Source organism: Rhyacophila brunnea, unplaced genomic scaffold (genome assembly GCF_057557595.1).
Source record: "Rhyacophila brunnea isolate RB1 unplaced genomic scaffold, BYU_Rbru_1.0 scaffold_8, whole genome shotgun sequence".
NCBI classification, from domain to species: domain Eukaryota; kingdom Metazoa; phylum Arthropoda; class Insecta; order Trichoptera; family Rhyacophilidae; genus Rhyacophila; species Rhyacophila brunnea.
This window is the reverse complement of record NW_028233350.1, coordinates 32,365,733-32,390,099: the sequence shown is the minus strand read 5'-3', so window position 1 is coordinate 32,390,099 and position 24,367 is coordinate 32,365,733. Positions and strand designations below refer to the sequence as shown.

Here is a 24,367-nt window from a genome sequence, read left to right as displayed (position 1 = left end):
GGTGGGAGAATACACGTATATATAAATATTTTGCCATTATTGTGTGAGTAACAGTGCAATTTTTAATATCACACGAGAACTTAGTATGCGGCGTGCTCGTATTTGAATAGTATATGTCGCCATTTCGGAAACGCACGTCAATGGATATTATTTGAAAAAGGAATACTACCAAAATAAGTGTTTCTCTAATGCGCAGTGTATTCTTTATTCTAAATTCAATTTTTTAAAGTAGTTCTACAAAATAGTTCAGTTGTTGTTCTTATTTAACAAAGTGTTTACCGATTAAAAAAATATATATACTATTTCGATAATATCTGTGGTAGTCAACTTATTAAAAAAATGTTTGTTTACATTACCAAAAGTTTTAAAAAGTGACAAAACTGTTTGATAACAATAATAAAAGTGTTATTTTTGGTTATAAGGACAATATATTTAACAAAGGAAATAAATATGATTCCACGGTAAGGATAATTTTATATTTTAATTTAATAAATTATGAAAAGGTTACATAAGTTTAGTATTTTACAATTATTTCATAGAAAGTAAAATGAAGTGTTTTAAAAGTACAAACGAAAGAATGTCAAATAACATTTTGTAGCTGTTTATTTTTGCATTTGTATCGTATACACATCTATCAAAAACTGACATTTATCATAATTTAATTAGCAAAAAAATATTTTATTGGGTTGTTGCTAACTAATAATAGTTGTGTTTGTTTTGCTATATTCAGAGATTTTTAATGTGCAAGTCGAACCGTGTCCCCAATATTTTTAATGTTTCTAACTGAATTGCATACAAACAGTTTTTAAATACACTCACTGACTTAGGTACTACACAACATAATATATTATTTACGTATTTTGTCATAGTTTCGGTGAATATAGATACCATGTATTTAAATAATTTATTAAATAGGTACTACGATTTTTAAAAATATTCGATCGTTCGTCGTTTAAAAAAAGAAGATTAATTTAATTCGAACTATAATGATATAATGAGAAGGTATCTACTTTAATAACAGATATTTTATGGAAAACATCTCACATTATGGTAATGCAATACATAATGAATTCTACATTGACGTGTAAAATGTTGAAATTTATAGTAATTAATAACACCATTTACTCTGATAACATCAGTTTACATAGTCGTGTATAAAAATGCATGCAATACCTAATTGTCAATATTTGAGCATAATATAAATTATTCAACCTGCATGCACTCATTTTAATAAGGTAAAAAAGAGGTCACAGTCGACAAGCGATATGTTGCAATTCCACTTTGACTGAAAAAATGGCCTCCTATATTATTTTTTTCTCTCGGTTATGAAATACGGCAATGTTTTTACGCCGGTTTTTTGCCATTTTTTTAAATTTAAAAGAATTTTTAAATTGTGCTGTGAAATCAATCGTACTTATGAAAGCTCTAGAAACAAAAACGGCAGTTTCCATTTTTGAAAAGTCAATAAAAATGTCTTTTTCTTTTCTTTTATGTCTAATTTGTGAAAGAAATACTTTTAAATTTTATTGCTTATTATAATACAAAAAATCGTTTAATATTATAATATACAACCTATATTTTACGAAAATGGAGGCTGCTGTTTTAGTTTCCAAATCCCGCAAGTGTTTCAAAAAAATTTCAATCCTTTCCCTCTCATACATTTTAGACTTTTTTTAACACTGATACAGTATAATAGTGAAGATAATAATATGTTCTCTGATTCAGAGCACGGACCTAAAAGTTTAAACGACTAGCTAACAACCGTTTCTCTAAAAACAACTCCATCGCTACGCGGCCAAGGTCCTGATCTGATCTGATCTGATCTGATGACTGCCGATAAATAAACCTAAAAATGTATGTTGTGTGCAGTCAGATAACCTTTTTATAATCATTTCTTCCAATAAAACGATGGCTTCTTTACAAGATTTTTTCCGCCCACAACCAATATCGATATTTGGTGTCTGGTTTCTTACTAAAAACAATATGATCGTGCATCAGCACATTGAATTACAATTGTTTTCTTTTAACAGTCTGCGTTATTTATAGAGGTTGCCGCGGTCCATATTCTTAATACCACTTTGCTAACCGGTCAAATGCATTTTCAACACGATGCTATATTACTATATGCCAGTATAATTTACAATTCAATCAATTTTTCCCATATACATTATTAAAAACACAGTATAAAAAAAATTTGCACAGTCAAAAAATATAAAAGAAATTAATAAGGTATTAATTGTAATAGGCGAGTACTTAATAATAAATATATATATTTATGAAATAAATAAAAATACCTACATGTTATGTATATAAGTAATTATTTGGAATACTTTATAAAAGTATTTCACACGGGACACAGTTGTCTCGAGAGGCTGTATTTACACATAAATGAATAAGCGCGTTCACGTGCGTCGCGTTTATTTATATTATGTATATGCAGTGTCCAGAGATGCCAGACACCAGTGTCTCGTGTGAAACGGCTCTAAGTAAATAAAAAAAAATCCGACACTTAAAATATGTGGATAATTAATAAATAAAAAAAGTAAATTACCACGCTCGCTTCTAATCGGATCATATTATGTTCCTCCACAATGAGGACATTAAGTAATTAACAGACTGTTTTACGAATAACAGTTTCGAATCTCAATCTGATTGGCATGAAGAAATTGTTAACCATTCCCACAACAATTGAAATAAAATCCACGTTTAAAAAACAACACGCATTTTTTGAACAGCCACAGTTTTAAAGCCACCACCCACGGCTATGTATTTACACAGAGACAGCCGCTCTACGAATTAGGCTAATATGGTTGCAATTAATAAATGTAATGATAGTTCAATGATTGTATTTAATTATATAATAATGTTAGATCATTTATTTGAAAAACAAGTTATTTCTTATGCACTGTTATAAAAAAAAGCACTTTCTCTAACATTTCTGACATATTATGTGTTGTCAATCTACAGTAAAAAAATCCTTTCTCTATACCTACTTTGTAAATAAAAAATTGTCTTTTAATAATTATCATAATTAGTTTTTTTTAAATAGTGTTACTTAATAAATATTTCCATCGAGTCAATGAACCATAATAAAAATCTCGGCTCATTCTGATAACGTTCATATATTATTTAACTAGAAAATATTCATAATTTAAATATTTATGCATTTCATTAAACAACATGGCAATAGTTGTGTATTACTTAGATATGTATCTTGACATCATTGACTTACTAACGGACGCAGCATGTGAAGAATAAAGTAAATTAAAGTACCATGTTCGCTTCTAAGCGGAGCATATTCGCCCATTGGGTCCTAGAACAGTTTTTATGACACCAAATGCTGTGAAGTTAGCCTTTGTGATAATCAGGTTGGATTGAACCCGACATACAATACAATAAAGATATGTTTATAATTAATCTGAATTTATGTCTTTACAACGAAATTGTACTTCTATACTATCAGCATCTTTTATCTACATTGTAATATAGACGGTAATTGCAAATTTTCATTAATGTCATTGGCATATTACGTTAATATTGATACATCAATTGTTTTTAACACAAAATTGCATATAATATAGTGCTGCATATATATACCGTTTGTTTGTATTGTAAATACTGCCACAAAAGGTGCTACAATGGCCTTAAATATCCATACAAATGGCGCAAGGTGATTAATTAAAAACTCCTCAATGGACGAATCAATACTCCGCCATTGTATATAAAATTAATTTGAATATTCAATGGCAGTTGGCATTCATAACTCAAATTTTCTTGGAAACTCCCTTGATCAGTGCATTCACATTATTGTTTATTATAACAAAATGTAAAATTAACCTGCCACCGGTGGTCACACCAAACGAGAAGACAATGTCTATGATCAACTAAATAAATTAATTTGGATATTGATATATTACACTTACATGAAATTGAGTTTTTATATTTAGTGAGTTGTCTTTTAAATAATGTTTAATCAATTCGGTAGTAGACGAAATTTATTATATCATAATATTATATAATTATGAAAAATTTACATTAATAGTTGTCCAGAAGTATGTAATACAGTGGAAGCAATTGAGTTGAAATATATTTATATTCTGTCTTAGTGTCACTTGACTAATATTAAAATCATTACCTTTATCATCACTCTCATTAAAAATAGTTTCAAAACTACTTTTTTGTTTTATACGATATCTTTTATCTTAAGTTGTTTCATGTTGGTGATAATAATATGTTCGTATAACGCACTGTGACTCAGAACAAGGATAACATTCAAATATGCTATTTTTTTTAAATTTCATACTCTTGAATATTAATGCGTTTATTGGCTCATCTGTTTTTTTAAATCAGAATTTTTTAAATTTATTTATATGGTTACGGTTAGAATACTTGTGTTTCCAACGTTTTTTTGTAACTTGTTTGAACTCTTATGGATGGTCATTAACATCTTATATCGACATCGTAATAAAAGTCAGTAATAATTAATCTTTAATTTACTGACCAATATTTTTTTAACATTATGATTTTTCATTATATGCTTGTTATAAATGAAAGATTTCATATTCTATCTATATAGTGGTTATATGTGCGATTACCTCATATCAATCTAAAAAATTGGGAGTATTAGTTATTATTTTATTAACCATGGTGTAAAACAAAATTACCATTGGTGATGCCAATTAGGAAAACGATTAATTTGTATAACCAAATCTCTTCGTATATCGATATATTCCATGCCCGTGATGTGAGGTTAGATGGACGTCGACTTATAAACTCTTATAATCGGGTATATTTAGCTCACACATTGTATTTTCTTGTACTTATAAAATATATTAAAAATTGTTCAAAATTTCTTTAACACACTGTTTTCTGTATGATTTTATTTATTCATTTTATCTCATTGTATTTTAATGATGTCACTGTGTTGTCTTATAAATTGTATTATGAAATTTTTGCTTATATTAATAAATCAGTTTGATTTTTAATAGTATAATAAAGTACCTACTTAGTTTATAACGTAAGTCAGAATATATATATATATTTACATTTGCATGAGTTTGTACGGTATTTGTTTTAATAATAATGCCATGATAATCTAAGTGTGCATTATAATATTATTTAATTAATACTTTTATCTTGAAGTTTTAATAAAGGTAAATGACATCTAGTAAGTATTAGCCGAGGTAGACCCATTATCCAATGAAAAGTGTTCTGACGATGTTTTTTCGTGATATCCTGGTTTAATTTCTCAGCAATCTCACTTACGGACCTAATATTTTTTTAATTGGTAGCACAGTGCCAAAGGCTGTAGTCTCCAAATCCGGATCTAGCCGAGGTCGAAACTGGTTTCTGGGGATTCCTTTTCTCACAGGCTTTTTAATGGGTACATGGCGTTTACAATAATTGTTATTATATTAACTATGAATATTCATCAAAAGTTGCGTTCACATATAATTAAGACAATGGCAATCTCTATAGTCTTATAATATTAAATGACAGGCATAATAAAATTGTTATTAACACGAAATTTGTATTATTTAATATATGATCAAATGTCACGTTTAATTTATAGGCAATAAAACTATCTGCAATCATAAACTGTCATAAATCAAGATAGAGTTTTTTAAATACTCCAATTGTAATTTGTACATATACGTATAATGGAATGAAGGCAATTAAAAATTATGTATGATAGGTATGATTGGTTACGAAGGTAATAAAACGCATCCCATGATACAAATATACGGCTTAAAGTTTAGGTTTAAATACAAGATATATTTTCTATTATAGTCGGATTTTACTTTATGCGATGGACGCATAAACAAAAACACCACTTTATTTTATACAATTGAAATGTAAATCCGTTCGAGCTACGCAATAAACATCTGCAAATTTTATTTAAATTATTTAACTTTGAACTAACGTTCTATTTATTGAATTTTCAAAACGGAAACAGTACAACAAAGTACAATTATTACACAGAAAAACCCAGGCATAAAAAAAGTATTATATTTTATGTATTATGCACCTGTGTATCTATTCTATACACAAGACTGCTTTCGGCCGCTATCTAATGTAGGAAAGTATCCAAGTATTAGCACTTATTGTAACAATTACAATAAGTTAGTTGTGATAATTGTTACAATAAGTGCTATGTTTTAACAGCATCTTTGGCTCTATTCTATACTTATCGACCACTAAAGTGATAAAGTGATAAATAGTATCAAACTTAGGGTAGGTTTGTATCAAAGTATTAGCCTTTCAAAGTATTAGTTTTTAACAGCAGCCAGATAGGTGCTGTTAAAATATAGCAATTATTGCAACAATAAAAACCAAATTATTGTGATTGTTACAATAAGTGCTAATAATTTGATACAAACCTACCTTAAGTATGATAATATTTATCACTTTGGCGGTCGATAAGTATAGAATAGACCCACTTAACAGCTCTTGGCTGTGATAAATTTTATAGTGAGATAGACAGTTTTGACACTTCAGACGGCTAACTTATTGTAATTGTTACAATAAGTGTTAATATTTCGATACTTTCCTATCCAATTTAGCTGCCATAAAGGACATAAGCAGTCTTGTGTATAGAATATATGCGCTGGAATCGAATCCGAAACTTCTAAAAACTTCGGAAAAGTACATAATCCATTGGTAAATGAATCGATGAAATCAAAATATTTTTATTACGCATAATTATGGACAGGTCTAAAAATGCGGTACCTATCTAATCTTACAGTATTTTTTTATGAAACTATTTCAATATTTTTTCATTGCTCTATTAACGGATTTAGTACTAAATATTATGACAGCATGTATACTTCACAATCACTCTGTATCATCATGCCTAGTAGTACGTATTACTAATCAATACCCACTGGGATAAAGATCTAGAGTTTTTATGATTATTTTAACCAAAAATTATACGAAATCCTAACAAAATCATCATACGAGGTAGATATATAAATATTCTTAATTACAGTTTTATACGATTTTTTTTTATATTGCAACCGCAATATCACTATTTATCTTATATCTAGGTTAGACCAACATACATTGTGACATCTTGATAATACATGTAGAATTTTATCTCAAATCGTTTGTATTCGTACCACAATATAAGTATTTAATAATTGTAATAAACTATTTTTGTTATATTCAACGAATAATTCACAAGATTTAATAATGTATCATTCTTCCATTGAACATACCTACATAATTTGAAAATACTTCTGAGAAATAGAATATATCCACTATAAAACCCAGCAATCAAACCTGCGCCCTCCAGAACTCGCGTCTAAGTGCTCTGATCACTGCGTCATACCTACGTGTAATATCTATGAATTACACGACAAAGTTAACTAGTATTGTTAGTAGCAATTTTTGCTAAAAAAAAGATTTCTCAGAAGGGTTTTCAAAGTATGTAAGTATATAAAGTATTGTTGAAGTTATACTTCATTTGGCGCGTTTGGGAAATCAGATCAGAGTGTATTTTTGGCGTGTGACATGTAACACATAATTTATTTTTTCACACGAAAAAAAACGCACTCGATTCGATTCGATTCGAACTACCGTTTGTTCAGTTATCAGCCGAACGCACTACCTTTACGCCACAGTATGATACTGCAATCGTGACGATTATACAGTATAATATTATAGTTTAGAATTGTTCCGTTGCCTAGGCAGCGAATTTATTATTGTCAGCCATTTGCAATTCATTACGTAAACAAACTATTAAACGTCATGTGGCAGTTGTTACTTTAAAAATAAAAACAACGATAAATAATTATGTAATTTAGTAATATAAGTTAAAATTTATAGATGTAAACCAACGGCGCTTCAATAAGCGGCCCGTTTTCTTACGTGTCTAATTTAACAAGATACTCAAGAGCTAGTCGAAGAATCTAGATTATCACAAGTTTTGTTTTTGTTTTGTTACGCCAAAGAAGTATTGCTTCTAACGCGCATATAGTATAAGTATAAGTATACACTCCGATTTTTTGTTTTTTTTTGTTTTAATTATTATTTCATTTCTTCTCTGACTGCGACTTTTATTGCTGTCTCAATAACTTTTGAAAATCCGTTTTGCATAAAAATAGTCACGGTCACTCCTAAATGAAGGCCTCTGCTTGCTGGCTGTATCCACTCGTTCACTTTCTTAATCTCATGTTTCTCCATGCCTAACATAGCTATCCTATTGACTCACCTGGCTCTTGGTCGTCGTTCATGTATTTTAATATCTCTTGGTTACCACAGGATGATTCGGTTTGTCTTCTCATTCCCGGCCATCAGAACTTTGTGATAATAGCATTACTATTTTTTTTTTTAATATTACCCTTTGTCACCTTGTGTAAAATATATAATAACTGCCTGGTGAACACACTATAATAAATTATTTTGTTTAATCGTTGTCAGTTGTATACCCCTATAAATTTCCAACTGTCTTAGTTGATTGGTTTATTAAATTGATACGGGTAAATTGGTTGTCATGACAACTGAAAGCGAATGCCATCGATAATACCAAAGATAAGTAGTTGTATACCAACACGGTTCATCAGATGCAATCTTCCTTGTTCTTGGATTGTCAAATATCAGTTTATAGTTTATGGGTAGAATAGAATAGTTTTAAGCTATTTCATAAACAACATTTTCTTAAATCAAATTTATAATAAACATAAAAATTATTGGTTACAGGTAAATTATTGTATGTATATATTACAATTCACCGTAGCACAGTTTATCGTGGGCTGTCTTACTCGAAAGATATGGCCATATAGCATTGATATCAAAAAATAATGCGCTGTTATTAATGCATTGCAAACAGTAATGTACAAATTTTAATAAATTCAATATTAATTTTATATTAATTAGTATCAAATATCTGAAAATAACACCGCCATTATTATCATATATTTGATTAGTACGGCTTGATACTTAACACCTACCATAATTTTATATAAATATATACGATGTGATTGTATTTATTATGTTTTGCCCTTGTGTTCCGGTGGTTACATACAATGACTCACAGTGAACTGTGATACGGCCAACTGCATACGTACGAATTTCAGAACATGCTCTCAAGCATGTCGACATCTCAGGCCGATGCGTAAACTAAAACCTCCAGTGATCTTTTGTGAATAGGGTACCTTATGTATTTAATTTCATAATATAATGGAGACAATAAAATATGAATATGAGCAGATGCGCATGAATTAGACAGGGGTAATCTGATTGCTTTTACAGTTGCAATTGCAGATTTTTTTATACAAAGCTTATAGCAACGCTTTCTCTTGCTCAATGTCCCTCCATGTATATATTGTTTCGGGCGAAAACTATCAAAAATCACGCTAATGTGTTATGTTTATAATGCTCAGCATTCGCAAACTCTTCTATAGAAATTTGACGTACATTATTATGATAGTTTTTCAAATTTTATTTTCAATCAACACACTTATAATAATGTCCTCCATTGGCCTTGCTACATTGTTATAGACGTAATATTATAATACATCAGTAAGTAGTAGGTACATGTATTTGATTAATTAAAAAATACCGCATGTCAATAATGTCAATAGGCGCTAAAAACTCTTATTTAATCATGCTGTCTGTGTTCAGATTTTGTGAATATTGTTAATTTGATAGTTTTGACAGCAGAGCCTCTTCAACTTTCTCCATACGCGAGAATACTCAAAAAATTGACATTTATGACATTTCGAGTAGGTAATTTATTTATAGTTATGTAAAACTTACTGCAGCATGCATTATGTATTATCTATCATTATTATAAAGATTACGAAGAAAAAAGTATATGAAGATATAACAACGTACCAACCTAAATTAATAAAGAGCATACTTCAGTGAAACGGCAAATAATTTTCAACTACAGGTGCGACGAAATTTTGTACTCGCTGGCAATCAGAAATCGAAAGTCGAACTGTGAACACGTCGATTTGTTTCGTGATGGCGATTGGGGTATTATTTTTTAAATCGTGTAAAGATGACTAAACAACGTTACCCATTTATTTGAAAAAGAAAACAATGTCAATGAATATGTTATTATTGTTACTAATAGAACAATAAACTGAACATTAAATGGACGCATGTTGGATTTATATGACAAATTATATTTCGTTCGGCACGCGTCATTTGCACAATCCGCGCATCGCCTAGCCACGATCTTTTTAGACCATGCCTCAACTGAGGTACAGCCTTAAATGAAAACAAAGATAATTATCAAAATTAAGTTGAAAAGGTTATGTTAACGATTAAAATAGCAACAAATCTTTCTTGCATTTACACGTATATTTTGATTTATATTATATTCGTTATAGTCACAATAAAAACGTCGTCACAAGAGTTTATTTTATATAGGTACAAAAAAGAACCATGATTATTTAGATGAAAATTCATGTAAAATCGCTAATGTAAGTAAACAAACCAAAGTTTCACCATTGGCCACCATTTTCTTTTCATACATTGTTGCTAACTCACAAGTTACTATATTTCTTTACTTATACTTATTGGTGAAAAAACATATCATTTGAAAGAAATAACACAATTATTAACATATTTATGTGTTCTACCATACCGGGTTTGTATAGACGATATTTGCAATAGAATGTATAAAATCTATCTAAATCACTTACGTCTCAAGCAATAAAATCGTCAAAAACTCTCACATAAATGTCTTATTCTAAGTTTTCATCAAATTTTTGGTGAAAGTGTGAAAATTGATGACTCACCGTCTTAATGCATTTCGCGGTTTTTTATCGGCTCTAATTCAATTTATAACATGTGGTCCCAGTCATATCTGAGGGATTTGGTTATATTTTGTTATTGTTTCCATAAGATAACAGTTTAATTTTATTTACCACTTCATTGATATATCAATACTTACCTGCTTCAGTATCAAAAAGTGTATATTATTGACAGTAAATAATTATTATAGCTAAAAAAATAATACCTAAAGTTAAGTACCTAGTAATTAATTAACAATATAACAATGACCACGACAAGTACCTACTTTATATTATGTTCATATTTAATTATATAAGTACATTATTCTTTTTTCCCTCCAAAATTTGACAACACTTATTCCCGCAATGCGTCGATCATAAGCGTCTCTGAATTCGGAATGCGTTTTATAATCGATGGCGTATTAAAATAAATATAACATGGAGTTGATACTCCACCAGGAAATGCTGTATCACTACCCTTGGTGCAAATTAATTAATTAATTAATTTAAGAAAACAAAACATTGTGGACATAACAAATCTAAATTCAAGACGTACACAACATGATATTTACATTATAACAAATATTACCTTCACAAGAAAGAAGAAGAGAATATAACATACTATACAATTTTATACAGAAAAATAAAATTTCGAATACAAAATACATAGCATGTCACCGAAAATATCTACGTCTTTGGGGAGTGCATTGACTAGTTTTGCACCCCTCGCTAAAGAAGTTTCAGATTTTGGTGAAATTGTGATGTGATTTTGGTGACGAAATGACATCTAAATAATTTACTGTTTTATATTGACATTGTAAGGCCTTTATCATCGTAAAGTGTCTGTATTAATTTATTTTCATTTTATTAATGGTAGGTACCTATTTAAAATAGGAATGTGTCTTGTAATTGGGGTCATATTTTTTTAAATAATAATTATGAATAATTTAAGATCAAGACCTTATTTACACAATATTGACAACAGTTATTAGTTTAGAATTTATAAACGTTCGATTAACTGAATTTATACACATGCTCTATTTGGGGGGAAATCATTAAGAAAAATGAGTTTGATTGTCTAATCCAGTGGTCGGCAAACCGCGGCTCGCGAGCCACATGTGGCTGTTTGGGTATTATTGGCGTGCGGCTCTTTTTTGCCAAACTCCGAATTCACAATTTTTATAAAAACTTTTGCAAAATTCACAATTTTTTATTTTTTGCCATTGATGTGTATACTTATTATATTTATTATATAATGACATTATCGCGATCCTAATTATTCCTCCGTGATGTTTGATGCAAAAAGGTATGATTGTTTGTTTACTTTGTGTCGTTTCTTGGAATGCAAAAGGGTCACGTACAACACATACAGTGCAAAACATTCCTAAACAATATAAATTTTTTATAAACAAACAAAACAGAAAAATATAAATAGAGTTTGAAAATACTCTTAATACTCGATAATAATAATGCCTTTATTAGCACTGATTTTTTTATTTTTTTATTTTAGGACAGATATATTAAATATGAGGGAATATATTATTATTATGCAGAGATTCCAACAATTTATAAATAGTAAACAAACCCTAGGATTTGTTTTAAATCAGCCAATTGCAAAAGTCGATAAATTAAATTTTTCTCCATTTGATATTGACAAGAGCACTTTTGAAATACAATTGTATTGGTGGATATAACGAGCAAAGAGTTATGGAGTTCTAAATGTGTAGGTCTTGCCACCAAAATTGAAGATTCGGATAGAGAAAATGCTATTTAATTTTACAACACAATTGGTGCGCTCTAAAAGATCTACATAAGATAGATACTGTGATTTTTTAATACATGGAATAACTTTTCGAACTCATATGACCAGTTGAAACAAATTTATTGCATTATTTGCTATTTTTACTATATTCGAGTCTACATAGTATGTATGTGAATAATCATTTTCAAACATGAACAATATAAATAATATTTAGAGAAACCAAATAACCGATGAGAATTTGGAGTCGCGCCTGAAATAAAAACTACAAGTTACAAACATACCAAACATACAGAAACTCTCAAAAGAAATGCAAGGAAGGTCATTGTTCACATTAGTTTTAAAGAATGCGTGAAAATTGTTTGTAATTCATATTCTGTAAAAATTATATTTATAATTTCATCAATAAAAAACATATTTATTTAAGTATGTTAGTTTTTTTTGGAAAATCTTCTTCACTTAAAAAATAAACAATTATAAAATGTAATTAATTCATTTAAATAAATTATATTTTTAAAAATATACGTATGGCTCTCGATTTTTTTTTAACTGTTGTGCTACTCATATTTGGCTCTTTTGGTTCAAGAGTTTGCCGACCCCTGGTCTAATCCAATGATTTTTTTATTATTCTCAGGTACGAAATGAAGCTGCAAGTTTTTGTAGGGAGTGTCATCATTGCCGCATTGACTGCAACTCTTGGCGATGCGATACCGACACTGACCGGCCAGCCGCACATAGTTCTCATCATGGCAGATGACATGGTAAGAACAGCATATTATGTAGCTATTCAATTTATTTATCGTTTTTATTAATTTATGTGGAACGTGGTATACAGTGGCAACCACCTCTAGGCACGTTTTAGGATGAGTGTTATAACTTAACTTAATATTTTATATCCGGAATGGTTTGACAGAGCGAAGCAACGATGAATATATACACATTTATAACATGAAAAATGCGTGATTTATGTAATTGAGTCACCTAGAGTCATAACTTACATTTTGCATTTATGTTATTTTTCTGTTAAATATACCAAGTGATTCTAAAGGCATTAATCTATGTAAAGAAAAATAGTTGGCTATCAAAAATCACTTTAAACTTTAAACCATGTGAAAGTCGTTGACAAATACACATTTTTTAATGAATAATGTGAGTTCTGTCATCGAGGCCTTTCTAAGCAATCAGGGAGCTTTATTTCTCATAGTGTGCTGTATGCCTGCAGCCTTAGGAGTAGGTTTTATATATATATATTTTTTAAATAATGTAAATCGACTCACTCACTCATAAATATTCAAGGGAGCTCAATACTTTTCTTCTAATTACAAAAAATAGTGCTCTAATGATTTTTTGCGATTATCTCAAAACTCGATTTTTAAAACATGTAAGTTATGACTCTATGCAACTAAATTTATCTTGTTAATCTAATAGCTAAACTAGTTAAAATAATGCGTAGATAAACAATCTCCACATAATATTTCGATGGTGCATTCATTATTGGCACATTAATCATCGGCTTGTGCATACTTAAACTGTCAATTGAATCAAATAATTGTATTCATTAAATGACCCAAAAATAAAGAATTTCACACTCTTAGTCCCTTCATAAAACTTGTCTTTAGTATGTGTCTGATTTCATGGCAGTAATCAGTCAAAAAATCAACTATTAAGATAGGTTATTGCAGAAAATTTATGCAAAAAATATATTTATATTTGAACGATTATTTTTTGACAAAATTTTTTTTATTCTTATGACAATACAAAAACAGCTTAAAAATTATTGAAGGTGGTTTCAATGCATGACCACGTTTTGTATGAATTTCCATTTTTAAGTAAAAAATATTATTTTGGGCACATACATTTTTATTGCCCTCTAAATTAATCTGTCGTAACAATTGATGTGTTTCCGCAGTTTTTTCATACTGACACCCATCTCAGTGAAGTTATGCAATGCTAATTTAATATGACTTAGCGCCTCTCTACACAAGAATAAATTTACTTGCTGTTTACAGAGGGCACATAGGTCATTGTATCTCAATAACGAAAATTAGTATCAAGCTCGGGTTCCGTATGATTAATTGAAAAGTAAAAGTAAAAAGAAATTAAGTAACAGTCGTTTTCCGAGGTTTTATTTTTAAGTCAAGAAAAAAGTTAAATACTGACCATATTTGGTTATATATCTGCTCGTCCAATATTTTGACAGTTAAAATGAAAATTTGACCGCCGGTGATTTTTTGGCATCGTGGACAATAGAAAACGGATAATGGTGGAATACGTTTAGGTATTCTAATCTACTGATAATTTATATTATCATATTGTATAAAAACATTCACACACTGAAGCTTGATTCCATATAAATATATAATATTACAAATCACCCGTATTTTAATTTTCTAAAAAAAAAATTGTAATTATATAAATATAAAATACATTAAAACATATTATAAACCATTCAAAAATCTGTTTTACACATACGAAAGAATTATACAATTACAATTTAATAATAAACATAAAATATTATTTAATAATATGAGAAGACCATTAATAAACATTATAATAGTAACATGTTTGTTTATTATACGTTTATTTTTTAACTAAACTAAAAGAATATTTATTATTCTTTTTAATATTTTAGATAAATATTTCTTTAATTAAAACACTTGCAAAATGCAAACCACCAGTAAATTAAATTAAACTGAATACTTTGTATTCTGTTACCCTAGTAAAATTGTCGTAACACAATCCATCTACATCTTAAAATATGCAGTTATAAATTTTTAGGAAACTATTGCGTTGGTACTTTGTCGGTATATGTTTTTGCCACTCTAGCAATACAATACTATATCATTCTTAAATTTAATTGCAGTACATTAATAATATGCTAATTGATTTAAATCTGTGATGAATTGTGCAATTGTTTTATATGAATTATAATCAAGTATTTATATATCAGACAATCATTCATCAGTTTGTAACTTCTGAATAATTCGGCGCGTTGAAAAAAAATGCATTCATTTTCAATACAATCTGAGCGAGGAATGTTTCTATGGCCATATTACAGACAGATCATAATTAAGTATTACAATAGGTATCCGTAAATTGTTATTCAGTCAGTCTGGGCTGGTCTAGTCGATATGAACACGAATCCCAACTAAAAACAAATGCCGCTAATTACATCAGCCGGAAATATTTCATTCATTTTTTTAACCTCGAGCAGAAAAATGCCAATGACTGTTTCGTTAATATCCGCTAAGATTATGTACAATCGGTATGGAGATGAGATATACATTTGATACATACCTACACTACGGTTCAAAACTATTTACATAATATGAAACAAAATATATAAAATATAATAGTAAAATAAACAAATATTACAGTCATGTACAATTTATACAACAACTGCAAAATACAATTTAAAGTTAAATTTTAAATAAAATAGAATAACATAAAATCAGAATATCAAATTATTGATTTGAAGTAGAAATTGAGTAAGTAGACACCAGAAAAAAATATTCAATGCTTAGAAGAACTACTATTAGAAAGTGAATAAACATTGGTATTGAAGAATAAACAGATAAACCAACGTGAAAATGGGTCGGAATTTTTTGGGATACGAAACTTGATCATACTCAACAGTTCGATGCAGTTGAAAGTTAAATAATTTACGGTTTTAAATATAACCAAAACGTCAGCTATTACCATCTCGATTGTGGTGTGGACATACTAGTTATCTCTAACTAATTACTATTCAGCTGGGATACCAAGTCCAAATTTAATAAAACGCAGAAAGTTACAGTAAACACAAAACAATGATTCGGTTGGTCGATGGTGTGCATGCGGATTTTTACCCCTACTATTGCTTCTAATTACCTGGCAGCCAATGTACTCTTAGCACTGACGACGGTATACGTATCGTAGTAGGAGGCAGAGGCAGAAGGCCATTATCAAGAAATGATATATAACATAACATATCATCTCTTGATAATGGCCTCTGCAACGAGCCCGAAACGTCGAGTAAAGAAGGAAGAAGGACACATGGTGGAAACCCAAAAATCTACTACGATAAAAAACAAAACCGTGAAAGCCTCAAATATTATATAACGGTATACGTATTCATACGCATACAATCCACGAACCGAATCATTGTTTTGTTTTTACAAGCATATTATCCAAAATCCTTTGGAGTCTGGGAATTCATACCATTGCGGATGAATTTCATCTAAAGGTAAGTGCACGAATCGACACCCTGAGAAAGTGTCCATCTGAGCTATCCTTAAATAGAATTATGTGATTTTCTAATTATATAATGAGTAAAAGTTCTTTTCTTTACATTGGCATTTTGGATGTAAACTATATAATAGGGGGATCATATTATAGAAATGTATTCAAGAAGTGGGCGTATAAAAAATATATAAGAATCTAATATGTTATTAAACTCACTCGTGATAAAACCAAGCATTTTATAAGCTTTTGAAGAAGTAAAATTAATGTGTAATTATTTAAAAGATAGCTTATGATCGAAAAACATATCTACGTCACAAGCTTCAGTAACTAATGCTAGACGGATATCATTTACCTTTATGATATCACTAAAATAATTATTGAATATACTTCGAAGTAAATTATTCGGTGCCATCTTAGTTTTACTATAATATTATTATATTTTAATGCAGTTTATTTATATATATATATATATATATATATATATATATCTTGAATCACTTGTAATATAATTTTATCTATAGTATTTATATACTTACTTTCTAAAATAGTATACATTACTGAATTTGCAATACAAAGTATTGATGTTTATTAATTAATAACAACTGATTGCATGCTTACAATTATTATTATTATCCTATCAACTTTCTCTATTTTCTAAATTTGTCAACCATTAAATCAAAATCGTTTAACCAAGATTATTAAAATAAGAAACAATTTAATTATCTAGAAACATACAATTAACTACATATTTTGGATTTGTATACATTATTTTGGAACAGACGCTAGTATGATTGGCTTCTGTGGTCCCGTTTCCTGCAAATCAGTTTTTTTTCATTCAATATTATATCGTAAGTTGCACGAATGTCTAAGCACCGATCGATATATATATATATATATCGACAGTGGAAGTCAATATTTTTCTATAAGGATATTTTTCTAATAATTATTGTTTTGTATTTTTTTTGTACTTGTGGATGAAATATATTTAGCGATACGTCAAAAAATATTTATTAAGTAAATATATTTTTTTTATTTGAATATATTTAATTCAATACTGAATACTTCATTGTAAATACTTACATACATTGAAAATTCCTCATAATAGACATATTAGACTTTAATAGTTATTTACATATTGACATTAAAAAACACTTATTTTAAGTAATAGTTATTTCTTTTGAGCCCCACAGTGGAATAGTTGGTAGAGTGCCTGTTTCCCCGAATCCGCGCCTGTCAAAAAATATGTGGTATTTTTTTGCAATAATCCAAAGAAAACACACAATGAGTTGGGAGAGTCTTCTATTAGGACGGAAAATGGTATTACGAAGAATGGAAAACTTCACGTCTATTGTATCAAACAATTATAACAAAAGCATCCAGGGTCGACTATATTCAGGCCATGGTACTGAATTACGAATTACGGTGGTAGTGTTAGTTCAATTCAATTAATACAATACAGTAACTTGATATCTGAATATTTCATTTAAATTATTACCATTTATTTCAATAAGTAAAAATCATTAATTTCTACAAACAGTCCACAATATTACTGTGATTTTTGCCTATAACTATCACTATCATCGTTGTTTACAGTTTCGTATCACAGCCTGACTATAATGGACCTTGAAAAGCATCTAACTATGCAATTTATAACGAATATTATTTTTAAATCACCGTTTTTTAGCAAATTTAGCGTAGTTCTATTGTTACAGCGATGGAAGAATTTCTATACAACTGTCCAAAGCAAGAGTGCCCTGCAATTATTACACGACTTTATTTCTATTTTGTTTGCATTGGCTCGCATAATCCCATCCCTTGTATTGTTTGGTCGTTGATTTCTTATACGAAATATACGGTTTAATTGTATAATTAACAATTGCTACGCCATTGCCATGGGATCATAATCGGACTTAAAATACTGTCTACAAGGCTGTTTATCATTTTAGCCATTGCTTAGGTTACACTTACTTATGTAGACATGGTTTTCAACTAGAGTCAATTATTTTATTTCATTGTTTATTTATTTATACAACCAATTTAATAATCGTCATCGACAGCTTGGGGGAATCTACTGCTTAATGAAGGCCTCCCCTAGTTCCTAGCACCCTTACAATAGATACCTTAGTTCTTCGCTACCACGTACTAACGTCAAACTTGATAAGTTCGTTGGTCCGCTGGATAAATACAGTCATTTTAATGTAGGTATATTTTATATATTTAAATTCAAATAGGTTTGATTTTTCACATTTAAAAAAATGCTGGGACCTATATATACATGTATTATGTAAGGTAACGCACTAAAAAACCGTGATATTAGTAATAAAAAATAATAATATTCCAAAATATCTTTATATTACTTCCTAATTCCGATTTAATGATAATTTCATTCAATATTAACATCACTAATCTACAATAAGCTAGAACCTTTATAGATTATGTGTCATTTTTCACATATTTTCCATTTCATTACAAACTCACTATTGTTCATTTAAATTTATAAGTAGTGAAAGTCTTCATAATGGTGTGACCATTTAAATAACTGTCGACTAAAATACCAATTTATATAATTTAATATATGTAGTAATACTTTATAAAATATATTGTACCTAATCCTCATTTTAATAATAATGAAGGCCGGTTTCTTTGGCTTAGAGACACATTGTTTACTGATATCATTGGTAGCCAGTGAACCCTTTAATCGGATGATACATGTCCTGATCGCTAATAAAAGTATGTAGATTTATTATAAAATATTTTGTTTTATTTGAATATTAAGGCCATGCATTAGTTGAGGCACGGTCTAAAAAGATCGTTGCTAGGCGATGTGCGGATTGCGGGTCGCGGGTGAAAATGACGCCTGTCAAACGAAATATTATTTCTCATATAAATCCAACATACGTCCATTTTATGTTCTGTTTATTATTCTATTAGTATCAATAATAATATATTCATTGACATGTTTGCTTTTTAAAGTAAATGGGTAAAGTTTTTAGTCATCTTTACACGATTTTAGAATTAATTGGCCCGTCGCCATCACGCAGCAAAGTGACGTGCGTCCGACTCCACGTTTTCTCAATGAATGCGAAGCAAGTACAAATTTTCGTCGCGCGTACAGTTGAACATTATTTGGCGTTTCACTGATGCGTCACCTTAATACAATCATAATGCCTTTTATAAACGAAAAACTATTTTTTATTAAAGACAGAATAGATAACCAATAATTACATTTTATATATTAACAGATTAACAATAATTATATTTTATAACAATATATTATATATATACACGCCCACTGTGGCCGCGCGGCATAAGCGTTGGACTACAAAGCCGTGGGTCCCAGGTTCGAATCCTGGGTCTGGCAAGTACACATATTGTTTTTCAATTTGTGTGTGTCAGGGTATGGACCTAATAGGTTGAGCAAGTGGCTGACATCCATTTCTCGTAAAAAAAACAAAATCTGTCAATACAAACCTCCACTCTGTGGAGGCCCATATGATCCTATCAGGATCGGACATGGTCAAAAAAAAAAAAACAATATTATATTGACCTATTATCAACCCACGATGCCCGCGCGATTTAAGCGTCGTGGCTTCTGGGTTCAAATCCTGGGCTGGCGAACACTCATATTGTTTTTCAATTTGTGTTTGAGTCAGGGGGTATGGACCTAATAGGTTGAGCTGACATCCATTTCTCGTAAAAAAAACTGTTAATACAAATCTACATTCTGTGGAGACTCATATTATTTTATTAGGATCGGACATGGTCGAATATTCAATAATTTTAATATACTTCGCCATCAATTATTATATTTTTTCACTACCAACTGATTCTTTTCGTCAAACGTCAGTTCAAACAAATTACGTCTTATCAACGCAATTCACCGCCTGGAGATGTAGTTATATCCAATGATACATTTTGTTTTTGATCACAAAATATTTTTGGTTGTATAATTACTGCATTATGACATTATGCTGCATACTATAAAGTTACTAGCTGACCAGGCAAACGTTGTTCTGCCATATAAATTATTTCTAGTGAATATTTTGGTTGTTAAATAAAAGGTAACGAATGTATCGTAAGTGTGTGGGGATGGGATCTATGACAGAAAGAGGAATAGAGCACTGTAGACGATGACCGCCGATAAAAACAAAAAAACATCAACCATTCATTTTCTCAATTCAAAATGAGTAATGATGTTCATAATGAATGAATTACCTGTGACAGGATCTCGTTGTTTAATGTTTATGCAATATCCGTCTTGTCCCTTCCAGAAAATTAGCGGATATTGGAGAGCATCGTATGAACGGTGTGTGTCAGCGATGAACTCCAGATTATTGTTTCTTCTTCGAATCACGATTTCTCGCGTCGATGTGCGGTCGCCAACCATGATTCTAGCAATGTCGTCAACAACAGTCGCATTGAATCGACATACGTGCTCTCCAGCTGGTGTTTTATCAGGATTGATGACAATAGCGTGATTGTCACTTTGCGATTCGTGCATGTGTGCTTTGAAGAATTTCAATAATTCATTGTGCTCATTCAACAGGGCGTCCAGTTCGCCGACGATGCGCCTGGCATTAAGCGAATTGAGGCTATTGTAGCCGCGAAGTAGATTTGTAAAAATGTATGTGGTTCGTTTGGCATTAGCAGCAATGAGCCTACTTTGTGGTATAGTTGACCTTTGATTTTGAACGTAGAATGGAATTGTTGACCATTTGCCGCAGTATTGTGAACTATTTCCGTTGCTCCGGACGAAGTCATTTGGAAGCATGAATTGAATGTGCGAATGGACTTCAGGAACAGGTTTGAATCTGGAACCGTGCCAATGAGCAAGCTGTTCAATGGTTCTGGTGGTATCTCAATTTCTGGTAGTTGCACTTTTCCTGATGCGCAACACATCCCGGCTGACTCATGTTTGAATTTGAGCGCATGAAAATGGGGACATTCTTTGTCCATAGCACCAATCAGCACTTTCGGATGAGCGGAATATTCAGTATCTGGCTCGTACTCGAATGCGAGACGAAGGAACGAAGCGGATGTAAATGTTCGATGTACTTGTTGGCGTTGTCGGTCATTTGCTCTGCGTGTGTTAACTACGAACCGGCGCGCTTGGCTCCGTTCCAATTGTCGTTGTTGATTTCGTTCTGCTCGTGCCTCTTGTGATTGAGATGCACGCAATTGCAACATGCTTACACGCACGTTTTTGTTATCTTGTTGGATTTGTTCGTCTGTTCTTTCTACTCTACTATTTCGCATGTTTGTTGCTTTATTCGTTCGACGGCCCAAATGCCCCCCCTTGCGTCTTGCTGTCATTGTGCACTGTAATACACGCACATTAAAAAAGATAAATTAAAATAAATCGTACAAAATTTTGCACGCACTGCGTTGTGATTTGCTGAATGAAATGTCAAAATGACGCGACGCTTCTCTTGAATTCTTCTCGGACGTAGTGCCATCTGTCATTCAACAACATAAATAATTTCGTTCTGTTTGAAATACGAACGACGGTTAAATTTGTTCATACAAAAATAATATAATCGCGATTAAAAAATGGGAGGATGGGGGTAGAAAAGTAAAAATTTGAGGTTATAGGTATTTTTTTATGCCAAATAATAAAAAAAATACTTACAAAAAAAAATTGTCAAAAAAATAAAAGAAAATTTTTTCTGGATAGAGATACCCTAATCACCTAGCGGTATGAAATATACTTGTTGACCTATTCTCATACCTAACAAATATACATAAAAAAAAATCATAAAAATCGGTCGAGCCATTTCGGAGGAGTTCGACCACAAACATCGTGACACGAGATTTTTATATATATAGAGATATATTATAACCTAATATATATTTTTAGAATAAAGAAAATTGAATTGAATAATTATAAAAAAAGCCTGTAGAATATCTCTATTTACATTAAATTATTTCGTATTGTTTAAGTTGTGTGAATCATTTCGTTATACCATAAGTTATTAGTCAATCAATTAATGATTCTTATATGTATTGAAAATTCGTTCATTATTTTACATTTAAAAAAACGTTGTTGCCAAAAAAAATACACCAATACAATATCTCACATTTCGTTCAAATTAATATTTATGTCATTGGTATTTTTATTTTAATTAATTACCTATGTATGAAAATGAGTTTCAGTAAAATAATACAATGAAATAAAATATCATTGAATGCGTATTGATTTATTATTGTTTAATTACGTTTGATGTTTCGGCAACCCTGAAACTTCCGTTTGCGATTATGACCCTATGTAAGATTATGATTTGATTTCTACGGACAATAGAAATTATGATCGTATCACTTGATAATAATCAAGACCTGTTTGAATATTTAAAATCACAACAATTTACTGTGGTCTCTACTTATTTATTGTTGGTGCTCGCATCTCGGCTTCTGGGTTTAACCTTAAATGGCGAATTATTACTTGCCTTGACTCATTCGGAAGTCTTTTTCTTTGTTTTAAATATGATCGAGGACTCTTCATTCATATTTAATAAAAGGGGTAATAAAATACTAATTAAACAATAAGAACACAGATATAATTAATTGACTTGTTAATTAGTGAAATTATTGTTATTTTTTAATATAAATACTGTAATTTTTTATTAATCAGTTATAAAATAATTAATATTATTAATTATCTTTCAATTTGTGACATAAACGTGTTTATATTATTTATAATAAATATTTACACTTATATAATACAGTGGCGAAGGGTCTTAAGAGGCTCTTAAGATCCGACATAAACAGTGCACATTACGCTTTATCAGTCAAACGTATTATTTTTATTAAACTAAGACAATTATGTAGATAGTATTTGTTAGTTTTTTTAAATTCAATTAAAGCCTGCCTAATCCAAGCCATAGTGTAGATAATAGTAAAAAATATTCGTTTATTTATAAAATATCCCAAATTATGTCACGAAATCAAACATCGTTTTAGGTATTTTATAGATAGAAGAATATTTTTTATGAATTATGATTTGGGTAGCCAGGGCTTAATGTTTATTATTTAAAATGTAAATTATATTCTTAGTTCAATGACAACAACTAAGCGTGACTGATAAAGTTTAGTGTGCACTCTTTATATCGTATCTTAACAACCTACCTCCATCCCAGTTTTTAAAATCAAATAAACCCTGCCTCAACCAAACTATAATAGATTAGTAAGCTATGAGCGATTCGACAAAAATAGTGAACACTTTTTCAGACATACTTATTTGTTTTCTTTGAATTAAGAACGCTTATTACGGATGATGTTGATTAGCTATTTTAAAATTCATTAGACATGCCTAACCAAACCATAATATATAATAGTCAAAAAAACTTTTAATATATATAAATTACCTAAAAATATGTAAGTTTTAATGTCACAATTTTTGATATTTTATAGATAGACGAATATTTTTTGAATATTATCAGTTATGGCTTGGTTTACGCAGGGTTTGATTGGGTTTTAAAATCTAACCAGAACTGTCTACAATTTGTAGAGCTAGTTAGTTCATTAAAAAAATACGTTGAGAATTAATGAGAATAGCCTCTGCAACGAGCCCTAAACGTCGAGGAAAGAAGGAAGAAGTTCACACGGTGAAAATCCAGAAATCTATAAATATGATAACAAAAAC

At 30.1% G+C, this 24,367-nt stretch overlaps 1 protein-coding gene across 1 annotated transcript in view; it reads left to right on the top strand.

Annotated features, from left to right (window-relative positions):
- Positions 1 to 43: 43 nt before the first annotated feature.
- Positions 44 to 24,367, top strand: part of LOC147064150 (arylsulfatase B-like) — a 68,993-nt gene continuing 44,669 nt past the window's right edge. The window contains exons 1-2 of the mRNA XM_085958631.1: positions 44 to 461; positions 13,139 to 13,265. Of these exons, the coding sequence (XP_085814757.1) occupies positions 451 to 461; positions 13,139 to 13,265 (138 nt within the window). The 5' untranslated portion in view covers positions 44 to 450. The remainder of the gene's footprint in view (positions 462 to 13,138; positions 13,266 to 24,367) is intronic.